This window comes from Oncorhynchus mykiss, chromosome 25 (genome assembly GCF_013265735.2).
Source record: "Oncorhynchus mykiss isolate Arlee chromosome 25, USDA_OmykA_1.1, whole genome shotgun sequence".
NCBI lineage: Eukaryota > Metazoa > Chordata > Actinopteri > Salmoniformes > Salmonidae > Oncorhynchus > Oncorhynchus mykiss.
Window position 1 is genome coordinate 29347521 of NC_048589.1, and position 19082 is coordinate 29366602.

Genomic DNA, 19082 nt, shown 5'->3' on the forward strand with positions numbered 1-19082 from the left:
TGCTTGTCAAATTGTAAATCAGACTGATGAAGTGTGTACAGCTTGCGCAAAAAAACAAAGCAGAGCTCATGCCTTTTCATGCAACTTTTTAAAAATCATCATTAGTCACCTCATGCAGCCTTAATGTATAAAAAATCCAAACATATAGCCCAACGTTTATTTCACAACTAAAGTTACAAAAGGAACTCTAAATGACGTATATAGGAGGACCTGTTTCTTTAACCGCTTAACACAGAGTAGCCGTATGTGAGCACTCCCTCAAATCGTTTGGAGAAAATATCCTTTCTATTTTATTCAGCTCTGTTCAATTGTATTCTTCATACTATAAAATAATGCCATGGAATACTAAGTAAATGTTTTTGCTAAATGAACTAGTGTTGCCCATAGCTAAAAGGCACGACCAGATCAGGCGCTAACAAGGACAACGCAGAGTATGCTATTCTGTTCTTCTGAAATAGATGATCCAAAGGTCTGCATCAGTGTCTTGTAGGCTTTGCGTGGAAGCCAGAAGATGCTAAATGTGTTTGTTAATTAATGTTAAGCTATCGTGAGACTGGCAATTATTTGCTTTATTATTATTATTATTATTATTTGCAATCACCAGCTGACAAAATATCATGACCACCACAGCCTTAGTGGTCACACCAGATTCTGACTGGTTTTCTGATCCACGCCCCTACCTTTTTTTTCACAGTCAGTTATCTGACTGTGACCAACAGATGCATATCTCTATTCCCAGTCATGTGAAATCCATAGATTAGGACCTAATTTATTTATTTCAATCGACTGATTTCCTTACATGAACTGTAAAAGCAGTAATAAAAAAAGAAAATCTAGCAATTTGAGTTTAATATTTTTGTTCAATGTAATATATTTATCTTGCATTGTTGATTTTCCTCAAAGCAATGGGAAGTTTGGTGCGTGCTTCCAGCCAGGCCTGTGTAAGCAGAGTGACCTGCTTGTCTATGCAGCGAGGCCTGGCCTCCGGCTGTGGCGGACGGATGTAAGTGGGCATGTGGTGGACACACTGGTCCTCAAGCGTCTGTTCAACCAGGAGGTGCCACAGTTTGAGCTGTTTGCCAGGCCGGGCCCCACGGGGGGTTGTCGGCCCCACGAGAGGCAGCTGGGTGTGGTGAGCTGCTTCCTCAGAGAGGGCTGGGTCCTCAGCTGGAACGAATATAGTGTCTACGTGTTGGACTGCCTCAACCAGGTAAAGATGTCCTCAGGCAGGAATGGATACTTTTTTGTTGTTGAAATATTTTTGTATATATTTTTTTCATAACAGAAGGGTAGACAAGCAGGAACATTTACATCATTCACTTAATACAAATGAATGGATACTTTACATGGATATCTGGATTAATAGATACATTAATAGATGGATTTTAGCTGTCTTATGTATTTCCTCAACCAGGGAATCACTTTTGAATCACTTTTGTCACATCATATTTTGATAGAGAAAAAAGTAGTCAGGTAGGTGAATCTAGCCTGTGAGAGTCTTTAAACCTGTGTCCTGTCAGGGAGTCATGTTATAGGTCTATCTCTGTAAAAAAAAAAAAAATGCTGCCTTTCTAGGTGATCATCGGTGCACTGGAGAGCTGTGGGGACATCGTCTCTGTATCATGCACCGAAAATGAAATCTTCATCCTGAAAGGAGATCGGGACATTGTTCGCATCTCAAATGCTCCTGAGGACTTGGCTTCCAACAGTACGATGTCATACATAGTACATCGTCATGTCATAATATGTCAGAAGCACTTTGTTCATTTCAAACCAACCATAGAGAGTTGAAAGAGAAAGAATCATGATCTCCAGCTAACCCTTTCTTTACTCCTAGACTTTAATATTGAATTCTTGTATCTCTATAGTCATTCCCACATATATAACAATCTTCTGCTCTTAACTTTCTCCTGCCCAGTTTCTGAGTTGTCCTTCCGTCTGACCTCTCCCCTGACCACTCCAACCATCCTGCTCCCTCCCACCGGCTCTGTGGAGACAGTCCAGACTATCAGGACAATGGCCATCATCACAGAGCCGGGGGAGCGGGAGAGGCTGGTGGATGAGGAGGTGCTGGAGCAGGACCAGCTGAGTAACAGCCCCGAGGCGGGGAAGGCCGGAGCCCTGATGGAGAGGCCTGAAGTGGGGGAGCGACTGGACCACCAGAGAGGGGGCAGTGTAGGGGGCACCAGTGATTTTCATAGCCGCAGCAGTTCCATCACGTCCTGCGACAGCGTTCAGGGCATGATGCTCTCCACCAGCACCATGGAGCAGTCAGAGCTCTCCTCCAGCCAATACAGTGCCATCAACCAGGAGGACTTTCAGCATGAGCTGGTGGTCCAGGCCATAAAAGTCAAGAAGAAGGCCAAGAGGAGGAGGCAAGGCGAGTGGCAGTTGTAGTGATTTAAGATCTAGTGTGTTATGCTGTGGTTGATCAAAAAATGTAAAAAAAATTGCTGCGAATTGCTTTTTTAACAGATTAAAAAACTAACAGCTTGTCTTATAATTAATTACCTTTCTCTTATGATTCAAGCCACTAATGTTGAAACTTCTTGCTGCTATGTTCTCCCGCTCTCTCTTTTTCTCTCTACAGAAAGTGGAAACCGCATCAGTGAGCAGCACAACAGCTGGTCCGAGAGCATTTACAGTCAGGATGGAGGAGGGGGCAGCGACGGGGGGACCCGCACCTCTATCAGTGAGCCCCCCTCAGCTTCCGACCACACAAGTTTCCCGTGCAGCAGTCTGGACCTACAGAGCAGGAGCAGCGGATCCCCCGACCAGGAGGGCTCCATCAGTGGGGGCTCTCCAGAACTCACTGCCTCTGGAGCTCAGAGCCAGGGTGGTGACCAGAGAGAGGACCCTCTGACTCAGACTCAACCCCCTGGGACTCAGCCTCCCTCCTGCCCCATGTCCCTGCCCTCCCAGTACATGGAGTGCCAGTCCTACCCAAAGAATGGCAACAGCCCCTCCATCACTAACAAAGAGGGGGAGGCTCCCACCCGACACGTAGACCTATTACTGGAGTGCACCTTTGCCTACATGCAGACCTCGAAGGAGCAGGACCCCATGGAGGATCAGGAGGATGATCTCCTGAGCCCCCTCATTGGGCTGGATGACTTGGACCAGGACGACCCCCACCACCAGCACTGTCTGCTGGATCTGGAGCCTCCTAGCTGTGTTGATCAGATGTGTTATTCCCTGGAGCCTGAGCAGGGCCCCTCAAGTGACGAGGAGGACATTTACGCTGTCCACAGAGTTCCGTACTCAGCCTCCAGCGCCAGCCTGGGAGACGGACTCAATGCCCTCAACCTCCAGGGTTCCAACATCAGGCAGCAGGACCAAGACAAGACAGTAATACTTATACTAGTGGTTACAGTTATATCACACACAACATGTGACGTTGCATATTGCACATTCCATTTCAATAGGATACCATGTGGTTAGTAATGTCGCATCAAAATGAAAAGCAACGGATCATTTGATTGTTATTAGTCATTTTATGGCACATTTATAACACACAAACCATTATTGTAGGATGCTGTGTCTGGTTTGAACCTTCTCTCCTCTCCTGTAGTTGGCAGAGAGCTGGATGGGCTACACAGGGCCAGGCTGTGGCATCCTCAACCTGGTTGTGACTGACCAATACATCTGGTGTCTGGACTTTAAAGGAGGCCTGTACTGCAGTGCCCTCCCAGACAGGGGCCTGAGCTGGCAGAAGTTTGAGGACAATGTGCAGCAGGTGGCACTGTCACCTTCAGGTGATGAGGATGTCTGTAATATGGTCATTTAGCAGAAGCTTTTATTAATCTATTGTTAGATGCTTTTATTTCTAAATCTGCAATATGTAACCTTTTAGGCGACACGACCAAATTCACATAGAAATGTGAGTTATAGATCTGTCATTATCATTAAAAGCAAGTCTAAGAAGTTGTAGATCTGTTCTATATGCACTATTTCTATGCTTCCTGTTCTTAAGTTGAATTTTTGCGACTTTGACTATCGGTTTTGAACACCAGCTAAAAATACAATATTTTGGGGTATTGAAAAGATGTTCCACTGCGGTTTAGATGGTACAATGATTATCTACACTATTTTTGCTTGTTTTATCATATAAACTGACATTAAGGGAACTATTAGAATTTAAGCAACCAGGAAATGGCGGGCCATTTCTGCATATTGTACCTTTAAGCTTTTATTGAACTTTTATTCAGTGACTGGGTCTGTTAGGGTCTATCATGTGTATATATTGTGGAAGAGATGAAAGGCACTGTAGTTGAGGGAGACAAACTGCACCAGCAACCACTATCATCGAGATAGATCTTTACTTTTCGGAGTTGGTTAGTTTGATTACCAAAATGACATCTTTGGATGTACACTACCATTCAAAAGTTTGTGGTCACTTTGAAATGTCCTTATTTTTAATTTGAGGGTTTGATTACAGGCTCAAAATGGCCAGAAACAAATAACTTTCTTCTGAAACTCGTCAGTCTATTCTTGTTCTGAGAAATGAAGGCTATTACATTTGAGAAATTGCCAAGAAACTAAAGATCTCGTACAACGCTGTGTACTATTTCCTTCACAGGACAGTGAAACTGTCTCTAACCAGAATAGAAAGAGGAGTGGGAGGCCTCGGTGCACAACTGATGTCTGGACTTTAGACATTAACAATGTCTACACTGTATTTCTGATCAATTTGATGTTATTTTAATGGACAACATTTTTTTTTGCTTTTCTTTAAAAAACAAGAACATTTCTAAGTGACCCCAAACATTTGAACAGTAGTGTACATATTAGTAGATGCATTAAAGTTTCATTTTATTTTAGGGTCCCTGCTATGGAAGGTGGAACAGAAGACCATGACAGCGTATGCATGTGGTAAAGTCACCATCAAAGGAAAGAGGCACTGGTACAAGGCCCTGGAGGATTCTGCCTTTGTGGCGCTTGGTGAAGACACAGCATGGATCATCCGAACCAGCGGGGACCTCTACATGCAGACAGGTAAGCTACTGGTGACTATTCAGTACTGTATATCACTTTTACTCTCAATGGAGTATAGATGAACAGACCTGATTAGATCAAACACATTTAGACAAATTCATGTTAAATTTTAGTTTCTTCAAGATTTTGATGGAACATTATTTTAATACTTATTTAATGTAAGTATTGTTAATGTACTTTTTGCATAACTTGGTTCACTCTATTTTAAACAAGACTTTGTGATTTTAGCCCCAGGTGGCCTCAGAGTATTAAGAATAGTATATCACAATCCTGTTTATTGGCAAAGTCTGAACTCTCAATTCAGCAAATCAGTTCCTGAGATTAACCATTCTCCATTAGATGGTGCTGTTCAGGCCCATAGTAAATAGTATCATCAGTCACTGGCTAAATCTTCTGAGAGGTAATCATAATTCTGTACGGATGGCATATTAAGGATCAAAATAATGAAGCCTAGTAAATCCAAAACATGCTTTTAGAAAGTAATATTTAACCTTTGGTGTTGTGATGGATTGTAAACACACTCGCTGGCCCTGCCCTGCTGGTCATGACAAGTATTATATTATTATACTTGGTGGGTTTAATCCTGTTTGCTGATTGGTTAAAACCGCATTCCAGCCGATGTCTATTCCACTAGTTACCACCGGCTAAAGCTATGATGTTGAAATGCCTATTTACTCTGTTTCATCTCACTGCGCAATCCACTGTCTCAACAGCCCAGCCAGGCAATTTATAAACTTGATCTCCTCTGTAAAAAGCATCTTGACATTATCTCCCACTTCTTTTAGACTAGCGTTTGATTTTCAGCAGGGGAGATTTGTATAAACCTTGTCTGTCTCTGACATTTACAACAATGTTTTTCTATACTGAAATCCAATCTTCAGCTGTCCCATAATATTGAACGTGTCTGACGGGAGTCGGGAAGAGACAGACAGGCAGGCAGCTTTTGTCAGCCAGTCGAGATCATGAATCATCATTTTTATGGATATATGCAAAGAAATGTCAGTAGAAAACAGGTCAAATGAAACTAAATGCAGCTAGTTTGCTGTCTTTCCAGCTTCAGATTTAAGTGATTGTGTTAGCTGTGTTGTTGGCTAGCTCCTCAGAGCAACAGTGTCCTGATGAGAAAGCACATTTTCTTTACCAGGCAAAATTGTGCATCATTAGATACTTTGCTGCATTAGGAGATACTTTGCTGTTATTCTGTCTGCACTGTTTGACGTGACTGTAACTTAGCTGTAGTTGTCTAGCTAGCAAGCTAGGGATAAGAACATTGCCAGTCATTATGGCAATGGAACATTTAGAACGAACCACTGGGTTGCTCGCATCCATAGATACAGAACAAAAAGACTGAACGACTGGGTCGCGTCTCTGGCAACAGAACCAATGGAACGAACGACCAGCCGGCTTGGGTTGCAACTTTAGATTTGTGTCGGGACTATGTCTCGTGGAAGAAGGAAATGGTATGAATAAATTAATCAAAAGAACGTTTCTAATGAACGTTTGTCAATCATTATTTTTACAATTGAAGTAGGAAGTTTACATACACCTTAGCCAAATACATTTAAACTCAGTTTTTCACAATTCCTGACATTTAATCCTAGTAAAAATTCCCTGTCTAAGGTCAGTTAATATCACTACTTTATTTCAAGAATGTGATGTCAATAATAGTAGAGAATTATTTATTTCTGCTTTTATTTCTTTCATCACGTTCCTAGTGGATCAGAAGTTCACATACACACAATTAGCTTAACTTGGGTCAAACATTTCGGGTAGCCTTCCACAAGCTTCCCACAATAGGTTGTGAGAATTTTGGCCCATTCCTCCTGACAGAGCTGGTGTAACTGAGTCAGGTTTGGAGACCTCCTTGCTCGCACACGCTTTTCAGTTCTGCCCACAAATTTTCTATAGGATTGAGGTCAGGGCTTTGTGATGGCCACTCCAATACCTTGACTTTGTTGTCCTTAAGCCATTTTGCCACAACTTTGGAAGTATGCTTGGGGTCATTGTCCATTTGGAAGACCCATTTGCGACCAAGCTTTAACTTCCTGACTGATGTCTTGAGATGTTGCTTCAATATATCCACATGATTTTCATTCCTCATGATGCCATCTATTTTGTATAGTGTACCAGTCCCTGCTGCAGCAAAGCAACCCCACAACATGATGCTGCCACCCCCGTGCTTCACGGTTAGGATGGTGTTCTTTGGCTTGCAAGCCTCCCCCTTTTTCCTCTAAACATAACGATGGTCATTATGGCCCGAACAGTTCTATTTTTTTTTCATCAGCCCAGAGGACATTTCTCCAAAAAGTACGATCTTTGTCCCCATGTGCAGTTGCAAACCGTAGTCTGTATTTTTTATGGCGGTTTTGGCTTCTTCCTTGCTGAGCGGCCTTTCAGGTTATGTCGATATAGCACTCGTTTTACTGTGGATATCGATACTTTGGTACCTGTTTTCTCCAGCATCTTCACATGGTCCTTTGCTGCTGTTCTGGGATTAATTTGCACATTTCGCACCAAAGTACATTCATCTCTAGGAGACAGAACGCGTCTTCTTCCTGAGCAGTATAACGATTCTTTGTACAGATGAATGTGGTACCTTCAGGCTTTTGGAAATGGCTCCCAAGGATGAACCAGACTTGTGTAGGTCTTGGCTGATTTCTTTTGATTTTCCCATAATGTCAAGCAAAGAGGCACTGAGTTTGAAGGTAGGCCTTGAAATACATCCACAGGTACACCTCCAATTGACTCAAATTATGTCAATTAGCCTATCAGAAGCTTCTAAAGCCGTGACATTTTCTGGAATCTTCCAAGCTGTTTAATGGCACAGTCAAACTTCTGACCCACTGAATTGTGATGCAGTGAATTATAAGTGAAATAATCTGCCTGTAAACAATTGTTGGAAAAATGACTTGTCATGCACAAAGTAGATGTCCTTACCGACTTGCCAAAACTATAGTTTGTTAACAAGACATTTGTGGAGTGGTTGAAAAACGGGTTTTAATGACTCTAACCTAAGTGTAGGTAAACCTCCGACTTCAACTGTATATATTGGTAAACTGTGAAAGTGATAATGCCCTCAAAACCGATGTTTGGAGGATATACAGTTCATTCCGAAATTATTCCGCCGCCTTGACTTTTTCCATATTTTGTTATGTTACTGCCTTATTCTAAATGGATTAGTTTTTTTCCCTTGTCAATCTACACAAAATACCACACAAGGACAAAGCAAAGCAGGTTTTTAGCCTTTTTAAAAATGTATTAAAAATACAAAAACAGATCACATTTACATAAGTATTCAGACCCTTTACTTAGTACTTTGTTGAAGCACCTTTGGCAACGATTACATCCTCAAGTGTTCTTGTGTATGATGCTACAAGCTTGGCACACCTGTATTTGAGGAGTTTCTCCCATTCTTCTCTGCAGATCCACTCAAGCTCTGTTAGGTTGTATGGGGAGCATCGCTGCACAGGTATTTTCAGGTCTCTCCAGAAATCTTTGATCGGGTTCAAGTCCGGGCTCTGGCTGGGCCACTCAAGGACATTCAGAGACCTGTCCCGAAGCTACTCCTACGTTGTCTTGGCTGTTTTCTTAGGGTCGTTGTCCTGTTGGAAGGTGAACATTCACTCCAGTCTGAGGTCCTGAGCACTCTGGTGCAGGTTTTCATCAAGAATCTCTCTGTACTTTTCTCCTTTCATCTTTGCCTTGATCCTGACTAGTCTCCCAATCCCAGCCGCTGAAATACATCCCCACAGCACGATTCTGCCACTACGATGCATCAGACTAGGGATGGAGCAAGTTTTCTTCCAGACGTGATGCTTTGCATTCAGGGTATTCATCAGACCAGAGAATCTTGTCATGGTCTGATAGTCTCCAAGCGGACTGTCATATGCCTTTTACTGAGGACTGGTTTCCGTCTGTCCACTCTACCATAAAGGCCTGATTGGTGGAGTCCTGCAGAGATGGTTGTCCTTCTGGAAGGTTTTCCCATCTCCACAGAGGAACTCTGGAGCTCTTGTCAGAGTGACCATCAGGTTCTTGGTCACCTCCTTGACCAAGGCCCTTCTCCCCCGATTGCTCAGTTTGGCCAGGTGACCAGTTCTAGGAAGAGTCTTGGTGGTTCCAAATTTCTTCCGTTTAAGGATGATGGCCATTGTGTTCTTGGGGACCTTCAATGCTGCAGACAGTTTTTTTTGTACCCTTCCCCAGATCTCTGCTTCGACACAATCCTGTCTCGGAGCTCTACGGACAATTCCTTCAACCTCACGGCTTGGTTTTTGCTCTGACATGCACTTTGAACTGTGAAACCTTATATAGACAGGTGTGTGCCTTTTTCAAATCATGTCCAATCAATTGAATTTACCACAAGTGGACTCCAATCAGGTAGTAGAACCATCTCAAGGATGATCAATGGAACAGGATTCACCTGAGCTCAATTGTTAGTCTCATAGCAAAGAGTCTTAATACTTATGTAAATGAGGTATTTGTTTTTGTTTTTAATACCTTTACACAAATTTCAAAACCTGTTTTCGCTTTGTCATTATGGGGTATTGTGTGGATTAATGAGTGGGAAAAAACAACTAAATGTGAGAAAAGTCAAAGGGTCTGAATTCTTTCCGAATGCACTATATGTATATGGGATATATACATTTTAATTTGAATTCGATATGATTAACTAAGAAACTAATGTGAGACTGCTATACTGTTAATAGTTTAGCATGATTAACATTCTGTTACATATAGACATTCCCGGCCCCTCACTAACTCACAAAAACAACAAATACAACAAATGCCTGAAACTTGACTGTGTGGTTGTGATCCCGTTCTGCAGGTTTGAGTGTGGACCGTCCGTGTGCACGAGCTGTGAAGGTGGACTGCCCATGTCCTATGGCCCAGATCGCAGCGCGTGGCGGGGTGGTGTGGGCCCTCAGCCAACACAGGGCCGTCTTCTACAGAGATGGCGATGGCCTGGGGGAAATGTGGAAGTATGACAAAATCAGGTAGGACCTTTTCTGAAAAAGAGAACCTGCAAAAAGAGGCCCCAGTAACAGTGGAGTTAGCTCTGGTCGGTTCTTGTGACACCCCTGTGGGTTGTGGTGTGGTTATTCCAGATAATTGTAATTCAACTGTGATTCTTTCACCTTTTTTGAAAAGAGGAAGGAAGACGTGTGTCATAGAGACCTAGTAGCAATGAACGTTTAGTTAGTATGACCGACCAGGGTTCAAATCCAGATCTCCAGCCCGCCACAGGACTGTTAACCTGCTGAGCTAAATCCTCCTAGGCATTAGCTTGGGGAGCTAATGCAAGTCTTCAGTACTCAGGCAATGTTAGCTTTCTTTATTGATCATTACATATTTGTGTGAATGTGTTTTTCCTCCTCCCAAAGTGAGAGTCAGGGTCTGGAGGCCATCTGTATAGCCCTGGGAGAGAGCAACACGGCTTGGGCTCTGGACACCAGCGGCAGTCTGTGGTTCAGGACTGGAGTCACTGCCAGGAAGCCCCAGGGGGAAGATGACCACTGGTGGCAGGTTGGTATCCTATAGACTGTGTTCAATGTTTTCCATACGTCGTCTATCTTGCACTATGATCATTTTTTAAGAGCATGTATTATTAAAGTCAAATTTAGGATGTTTTGCATTACAGACTTCACCCTGGGATGAGTATGGGTCTGGTGTCGACAGATATGGTCGCCTCTCTTCGAGTCCTTAGGAAACTATGCACTATTTATTTATATATTTTTTAATGTATTATTTCTTACATTGTTACCCCAGGAGATCTTAAGTCTTATTACATACAGCCAGGAAGAACTATTGGATATAAGAGCGACGTCAACTTACCAACTTTACGACCAGGAATACGACTTTCCCAAAGCGGATCCTTTGTTCAGTACACCACCCAGGACAACGTCGGCGCAGAAGAGACTGATGGAGCGGCCTCCTAGTCAGGCTCTGTAGGCGTGCAACACTGCCCCCCACTTCCGAGTATACTACTCGCCCATGTCCAGTCTCTTGACAACAAGGTAGACGAAATTAGGACAAGGGTTGCCTTACAGAGAGACATCAGAGATTGCAACATTCTCTGTTTCACCGAAACATGGCTCTCGAGAGACGTTGTCGAAATCGGTTCAGCCACTGGGCTTCTCCATGCATCACGCCAACCGAGATAAACACCTCTCTGGGAAGAAGAACCCTAACCAGAAACCGTGGATGTATGGCGGCATTCGCGCAAAACTGAAAGTGTGAACCACCACATTTAACCATGGAAAGAGGACTGGCAATATGTCCAAATATTAACGGTGTTGTTATTCCCTCCGCAAGGCAATCAAACCTGTGAAATTCCGGTACTGGGACAAAGTGGAGTCGCAATTCAACGGCTCGGACACAATACGTATGTGGCAGGTTCTACAGGAAATCACGGACTACAAAAAGATAACCAGCCACGTCACAGACACCGACGTCACGCTTCCACATAAACTAAAAACCTTCTTTGCCCGCATTGAGGATAATACTTTGCCACTGTCGTGGCCCGCTAACAAGGTCTGCGGCCCCCCTCCTTCTCCATGGCCGACGTGAGACATTTAAACGTGTTAACCCTCGCAAGGCTGCTGGCCCAGACGGCATCCCAAGCCGAATCCTCAAAGCGTGAGCAGACCAGCTGGCTGGTGTGTTTACGGACATATTCAATCTTTGAGAGACTAGTCAAGGATCATATCACCTCTACCTTACCAGCCACCCTAGACCCACTTCAGTTTGCATACCGCCCCAACAGGTCCAAAGACGATGCTATCGCCATCACACTGCACACTGCCCTATCCCATCAGGACAAGAGGAATACCTTTGTAAGAATGCTGTTCATTGACTACAGCTCAGCATTCAACACCATAGTACCCTCCAAGCTCATCATTAAGCTGGAGGCCTTGGGTCTCAACCCCGCCCTGTGCAATTGGGTTCTGGACTTTCTGACGGGCCGCCTCCAGGTGGTGAAGGTAGGAAACAAAATCTCCACTTCGCTGACCCTTAACCCCACAGGGTGCATGCTCAGCCCCCTCCTGTACTCCCTGTTCACCCATGACTGTGTGGCCATGCACGCCTCCAACTCAGTCATGAAGTTTGCAGACGACACAACAGTGGTGGGCTTGATTACCAACAATGAAGAAACAGCCTACATGGAGGAGGTGTGGTGTCAGGAAAACAACCTCTCACTCAACGTCAACAAAACAGAGGAGATGATTGTGGACTACAGGAAACAGCAGAGGGAGCAACCCCCATCCACATTGAATGGACAGTAGTGGAGAAGGTGGGAAGCTTCAAGTTTCTCGGCATACACATCACAGACAAACTGAAATGGTCCACCCACACAAACAGTGTGGTGAAGAAAGTGCAACCGTGCCTCTTAAACCTCAGGAGGCTGATGGAATTTGGCTTGTCACCCAAAACCCTGACTACCTTTTACAGATGCTCAATCGAAAGCATCCTGTTGGGCTGTATCACCGTCTGGTACAGCAACTGCGCCACCTGCAACCACAAGGTTCTCCAGAGGGTGGTGCGGTCTGCACAACGCATCACCGGGGGCAAACTACCTGCAGTCCAAGACACCAACAGCACCCTGATGTCACAGGAAGGCCAAAAAGATCATCAAGGACAACAACCACCTGAGCCACTGCCTGTTCACCCCACTACCATCCAGAAGGCGAGGTCAGTACAGGTGTATCAAAACTGGGACAGAGAGACCGAAAAACAGCTTTTTTCTCAAGGCCATCAGACCGCTAAACAGCCATCACTAACTCAGAGAGGCTTCTGCCTACATTGACACCCAATAAATGGATCACGAGTCACTTTAAACAATGCCACTTTAACATTGTTTACATATCTTACATTACTCGTCTCATATGTGTATATACTGTACCTTATACCATCTATTGCACCTTGCCTATGCCGATCGGCCATCGTCCATCCACATATTTATATGTACATATTCTTATTCCATCCCTTTAGATTTTTGTGTATTAGGTAGTTGTTGGGAAATTATTAGATTACTTGTTAGATATTACTGCACTGTCGGAACCAGAAGCACAAGCTTTTCACTACACTCGCATTAACATCTACTAACCATGGCACAACTTCTAATGCTTATACATTTCTGGCCTTTTGTTCCCTCTCTCTTCCTCACCCACCCTCCTCTTCAGGTGAGCATCACAGACTATGTGGTGTTTGATCAGGGAAGTCTGTTCCAGACTCTGATCCAAGCCACTCAGAACATGGCCACAGCCACCAAGGCCCCGGTGGAGCGGGTTGCAGAGTGCCTCCGCATGGCCTTCCTGTCCCAGCAGTTCCAGTGCCAGCCCAGCCTGGTCTCCTCCAACACCAGCGGCGTCTGGATTGCATCCGGCAGGAACAACTTCCATGTCGCCAAGGGCAGCCTCAGCGGTATGAATTTATGAAACCTCAAGACTTTCCAAGCTAATGCCTAGGCTTTAGCTCAGTGGGTTAACACATGCTCAGTCATGAGGAATTTTTGTTTTCTGCATTGGATTGCAATTTATGGAATGTACTTTCTGACATGACTACACTTCACAGAACTTAATCAGCTAAGCATTGATTTATTGGCACCTCTGTTTTAAGTCAGTGTGGTGGACAGGGACTTTTGTGTGAATACTGCAGTGTGTTCAGTGTAACAGTGATGTGTTGTGACCCCACAGGTACATTCTGGCAGGGTGTGGTACCCAGAGGAACCGTCTCAGCCACCAAGTGGGCATTTGTCTATTCCTCGGCTGTACTCAGTAAAGAAGGTAATACACAAAACACAATATTGTAATACAGACATAACACGCACTACCCACCCTCCACCTGATGGCAACAACCCATCTCAAATACAGTGGGGAGAACAAGTATTTGATACACTGCCTATTTTGCAGGTTTTCCTACTTACAAAGCATGTAGAGGTCAGTAATTTTTATCATAGGTACACTTCAACTGTGAGAGACAATCTAAAACAAAAATCCAGAAAATCACATTGTATGATTTTTAAGTAATTAATTAGCATTTTATTGCATGGCATAAGTATTTGATCACCTACCAACCAGTTAGAATGCCGGTTCTCACAGACCTGTTAGTTTTTCTTTAAGAAGCCCTCCTGTTCTCCACTCATTACCTGTATTAACTGCACCTTTTTGAACTCGTTACCTGTATAAAAGACACCTGTCCACACACTCAATCAAACAGACTCCAACCTCTCCACAATGGCCACGACCAGAGAGCTGTGTAAGGACATCAGGGATAAAATTGTAGACCTGCACAAGGCTCGGATGGACTACAGGACAATAGGCAAGCAGCTTGGTGAGAAGGCAACAAATGTTGGCGCAATTATTAGAAAATGGAAGAAGTTCAAGATGACGGTCAATCACCCTCGGTCTGGGGCTCCATGCAAGATCTCACCTCGGGGGGCATCAATGATCATGAGGAAGGTGAGGGATCAGCCCAGAACTACACGGCAGGACCTGGTCAATGACCTGAAGAGAGCTGGCACCACAGTCTCAAAGAAAACCATTTGGAACACACTACGGCGTCATGGATTAAAATCCTGCAGCGCATGCAAGGTCCCCCTGCTCAAGCCAGCGCATTTCCAGGCCCGTCTGAAGTTTGCCAATGACCATCTGGATGATCCAGAGGAGGAATGGGAGAAGGTCATATGGTCTGATGAGACAAAAAATAGCTTTTTGGTCTAAAATCCACTCACCGTGTTTGGAGGAAGAAGAAGGATGAGTACAACCCCAAGAACACCATCCCAACCGTGAAGCATGGAGGTGGAAACATCTTTCTTTGGGGATGCTTTTCTGCAAAGGGGACAGGACGACTGCACCGTATTGAGGGGAGGATGGATGGGGCCATGTATCGCGAGAAATTGGCCAACAATCTCCTTCCCTCAGTAAGAGCATTGAAGATGCGTCGTGGCTGGGTCTTCCAGCATGACAATGACCCGAAACACACAGCCAGGGCAACTAAGGACTGACTCCGTAAGAAGCATCTCAAGGTCCTGGAGTGGCCTAGCCAGTCTCCAGACCTGAACCCAACAGAAAATCTTTGGAGGGAGCTGAAATTCCGTATTGCCCAGCGACAGCCCCGAAACCTGAATGATCTGGAGAAGGTCTGTATGGAGGAGTGGGCCAAAGTCCCTGCTGCAGTGTGTGCAAACCTGGTCAAGAACTACAGGAAACGTAAGATCTCTGTAATTGCAAACAAAGGTTTCTGTACCAAATATTAAGTTATGCTTTTCTGATGTATCAAATACTTATGTCATGCAATAAAATGCAAATTAATTACATAAAAATCATACAATGTGATTTTCTGGATTTTTGTTTTAGATTTCGTCTCTCGCAGTTGATGTGTACCTATGATAAAAATTACAGACCTCTACATGCTTTGTAAGTAGGAAACACTGCCGATTTTGCAGGTTATCAAATACTTGTTCTCCCCACTGTATATTAACAGAAATAAGGAAGACCACATTTACATTCCATACTGTCCCCTGTTGTGTGACAGTGACAGTGACATCTGTCGCTGTTATCTCGGTCTCTGTGTAGTGACATCTGCCGCTGTTATCTGTGTCTGCGTTGTACATCACCAATATGTGACTGACTGTCTCTGTGTCTCTGCAGGGAGCTTCCTGTGGCTGGGCCAGAGCAGGAAAGACCTGTTCTGTTTTTGGGACCAGGATGGTCAGATGCACCCCACCACAGTCCAACTGCCCCAGGACACAGAGATGGTCCAGCTCTCTGCCTGCCGCGATGCCCTGTGGGGATTGGACCAACATGGCCGCGTCCACATCCGCACCCTCTCCACTAGCTGCCCCACCGGCATGCACTGGAACCTACTGGACCTCAGCCAGCTCGGTAAGGCCGCCCTTTTCACATTTAGAAATAACACTGGGCAGATCACAAGCTAGGGTAGCTAAGTGTAGACTAGATGGCTCTGCTAGATCCTCAATGCAGAAATCATTTTGTTTGGCGATTGTGATTGTGTTCCCTCACAGGGAGGTTGATTGCAGTAGTTCTGTGGTGTTTCCTCTGTTTTGTGGGAAAACAACATGTTTGCCACATTTCATTATACTGCAGTAACTCATTAATTTGGTCTGCAGATATTAAAGGAACATTTAGTTGTGTATATATTGGCAATATGCGTTATTTTTTATAGCCATTACATAACTGATCAGGCTAGGACATCTGTTCCTAGTCTCACATGCGTATCTGGTACATGTTGTATCTAGCACATGTTGTATGTCTAGTCTGTCAAATGTCAGCCTGTCTTTTGGTGTCAGTTGCATGTAGCTGCATACTTTCACACGGCCATCTTAGTGTCCCCACCAGCTCAGGTTGTGTCCCCCGATTCTGACGCCTCCTAGCTGCCGACCGTCTGACTCTGACCTAATTTACGTCTCTATAGACCCTTTTCCAGTACACGCTATACTGACGTCACACACAGATTCACGCCACTCTTGGCGGCAGTAAGAAAGCCATTGCCATCTGCGCACATTCGACAAACAAACATTATATTAAGCAGGACATTCATACAAGCCTTAAAATCCAATTATAATCCAAATGTAGTGTGAAATGCACCCGTAAGCAACATGTAAAGAGAGGCTTTTTTTGCTGGCCTTCTGTAAGATCTTCCCCTTGTTCTGCCACCAACTTGTGCACATCGCCCTCTTGCGACAATGTTTGTAAACACAGAAAGGGGTCTATATGCGGGTGTCTTTCTAGTCCTAGTCACATCCTTTGGCAATGCAGGGCGAGAAATAAACTAGCACACCTGAAGCAGAGGATCTGGACTTTAAAGGTAAGAGCCAGGTAGGTAGAAAGACTGTCTTACAACAGTGTATGAAGACCCGTTTTGTCCTCCTCTTGATTGGCTGCGGACACAGGTTCTACAGGCTGGTGTCAGATATCACTCGCTTCCCCACTTTTACGAGGGAGGTGTTTATTTTCTCTGTATTGGCAGCTGGTACTTACATAAGACTTGTTTTGTATTAAGGTCCTCCTTGAGCAAGGTGTCAAGGTTCAGGCTAGGTATGGAAATGATCAAGTCAAGGGTACAATCACTGAGACTGACCTGTCAATACTCCATGCTGAAGGAATGTCAGATAAGTTCACCAAAGAAAAATACCTAATCTGCTTTTAGGTTGAAGTGTTGTTTACATGGTCTTTAGTTTGTTTGCACCACATCTCAAGCAGTAAGCTGACATGTCTGCAGAGAACACATGATCCTAAACAGATATTGGACCGATGTGTTACTCTCATTTGGCAGACGGCCTAATCTTTAAAAACTCAGTCCCTACTAGGCTTGATAATATCGAGTATCAGTGATATTTGACATTGACGATATTGGTTGAGATATTGTGATGTGCAAGACGATACTATATTTGAACTTTACAAATCAAAAGGGTGCAGTTTTATCAGTTATGCTGTATCAATGTTCATAGTCTAATGAAGTATCTATTTTTATGTATTTATTTATGAGAAGGCAACTATAAGGTCACAAATAAGCACAAAAATGACACAGTCTGGAATGATTTACTACTCATTAACAGCGCAAAATGATATTGGATACCAGTGATATTTGGAAGTAGCATTACCTTAGAATAGGTCTACCCAAATTTTGCACAACCAACCCTAGCCCCAACCCTCCATTCCTAGAGTTCAGTGTTAGCTTACTTTCCATTGATTTGAAATGATATAATAGCACATAGGTTTCTACCCATGGCTAGATCCACCAGGGTCTTGGTAGAAGCTTCAGTATTTGTTTATTGAAGAGGTTCAGGTTGTATATGTTCTGCTGCTGGAAAGTGGCGGGTGCAAATAGACAGCCATGTGACGACAGCAGACAGCTGTAGCCAGGTCCTATTGGGCTCTGTGTGCATCACGATGTAACATGAGCGGGGAAGGAGCTGAGAGTGCACTCACTTTTAGCCCTGTTCTGTTAGTGTCATTGACCACATGATCTAAGTCTCCATACTAGAACGCTGCACAGGGACATAGTGTTTTTGACACCTTTTACAGTTCATTATAGTTCATGAAGGGTAGTTTAGAAAGTGATGCCATAATGACATTTGCAAGTGTAGCTTCTTTTACGTAAGATGTTCATTGGGTGTAGAACATTTTTTTATTATTTTTATTATAAAAGGTTGATTTCCATTTTATAGAGGTCAGAGTTGAAAGCGTGATGTCCAAGGTTATGAATGTCTAGAAAACATTAGTCCTTGACCTGAGCTTTGAAGACCACTCTGAACAGCCAAGCATAGAAGCTGCAACCCCATATACACTATTCAGAAAGATACAAAGACATGTTTAGGCCTTGCCCTGAGACATGGCTGAAGACCATGTGTCTATAGTCTTGACTCAGGGAACGTTTAGGACTAATCTTTTATTAGAATGTATTCTGCCCAGAAGTTCCAGGAGTATTTCTATAGGTTATCAATGATTAACATATGAGGTCTTCCTGGGTTATCTGTATTTGGAAAGGTGGAAATCCCGATCTTCTGACAGGCTGGTTAAGTAGGATATTAGCACAGGTTATGATGGTTAAAGAAGTCCCAGCAGATATGACAGCTACCTATCTACAGCTTAGAAGTTGCCCCCTGCCCCAGTCTCTCCCCACACAGACCTTTGTTACAGAATGTCAAATAGCTTAATCAAATAGTGATAATGTGATACATGGAAAGAGCAATGACTGACCTCTGAAAGGGTTGTCCATTAACCATTCCACAAAATGACTAAAGACAAGCAACATTGATGCCTCTGTCTCCATAGCCTACTTCACAAATGAATTCACTTCATTTGAGTCCGCAACCTTACCTGAAGATGAAAATACCATGTTTTTAAGGGATAAGGGATGAAGCCATTTTATGTTCAGTTGAAATAATTTGGCTTATTTGCCTTGGTTAAAACCCCTTGGCCTTCACCCAGTACCCTTCCCTGAACTTAGTCACTTGCCGGCTATTACCCGGTTACTCAACCCTGCACCTTAGAGGCTGTTGCCCTATGTACTGGTCACTTTAATAATGGAACACTGGTCACTTTAATATTGGTTACATACTG

At 43.9% G+C, this 19082-nt stretch overlaps 1 protein-coding gene across 2 annotated transcripts in view; it reads left to right on the plus strand.

The window, feature by feature from the left end:
* LOC110505758 (tectonin beta-propeller repeat-containing protein 2) overlaps positions 1-19082 on the plus strand; it is a 35399-nt gene that overhangs the window by 5070 nt on the left and 11247 nt on the right. For both annotated transcript variants that reach the window (XM_021585185.2, XM_021585186.2), the window contains exons 6-16: positions 904-1210; positions 1576-1708; positions 1919-2380; positions 2591-3348; positions 3572-3755; positions 4822-4995; positions 9824-9992; positions 10380-10521; positions 13179-13419; positions 13692-13781; positions 15648-15881. In XM_021585185.2, the coding sequence (XP_021440860.2) occupies positions 904-1210; positions 1576-1708; positions 1919-2380; positions 2591-3348; positions 3572-3755; positions 4822-4995; positions 9824-9992; positions 10380-10521; positions 13179-13419; positions 13692-13781; positions 15648-15881 (2894 nt within the window). The remainder of the gene's footprint in view (positions 1-903; positions 1211-1575; positions 1709-1918; positions 2381-2590; positions 3349-3571; positions 3756-4821; positions 4996-9823; positions 9993-10379; positions 10522-13178; positions 13420-13691; positions 13782-15647; positions 15882-19082) is intronic.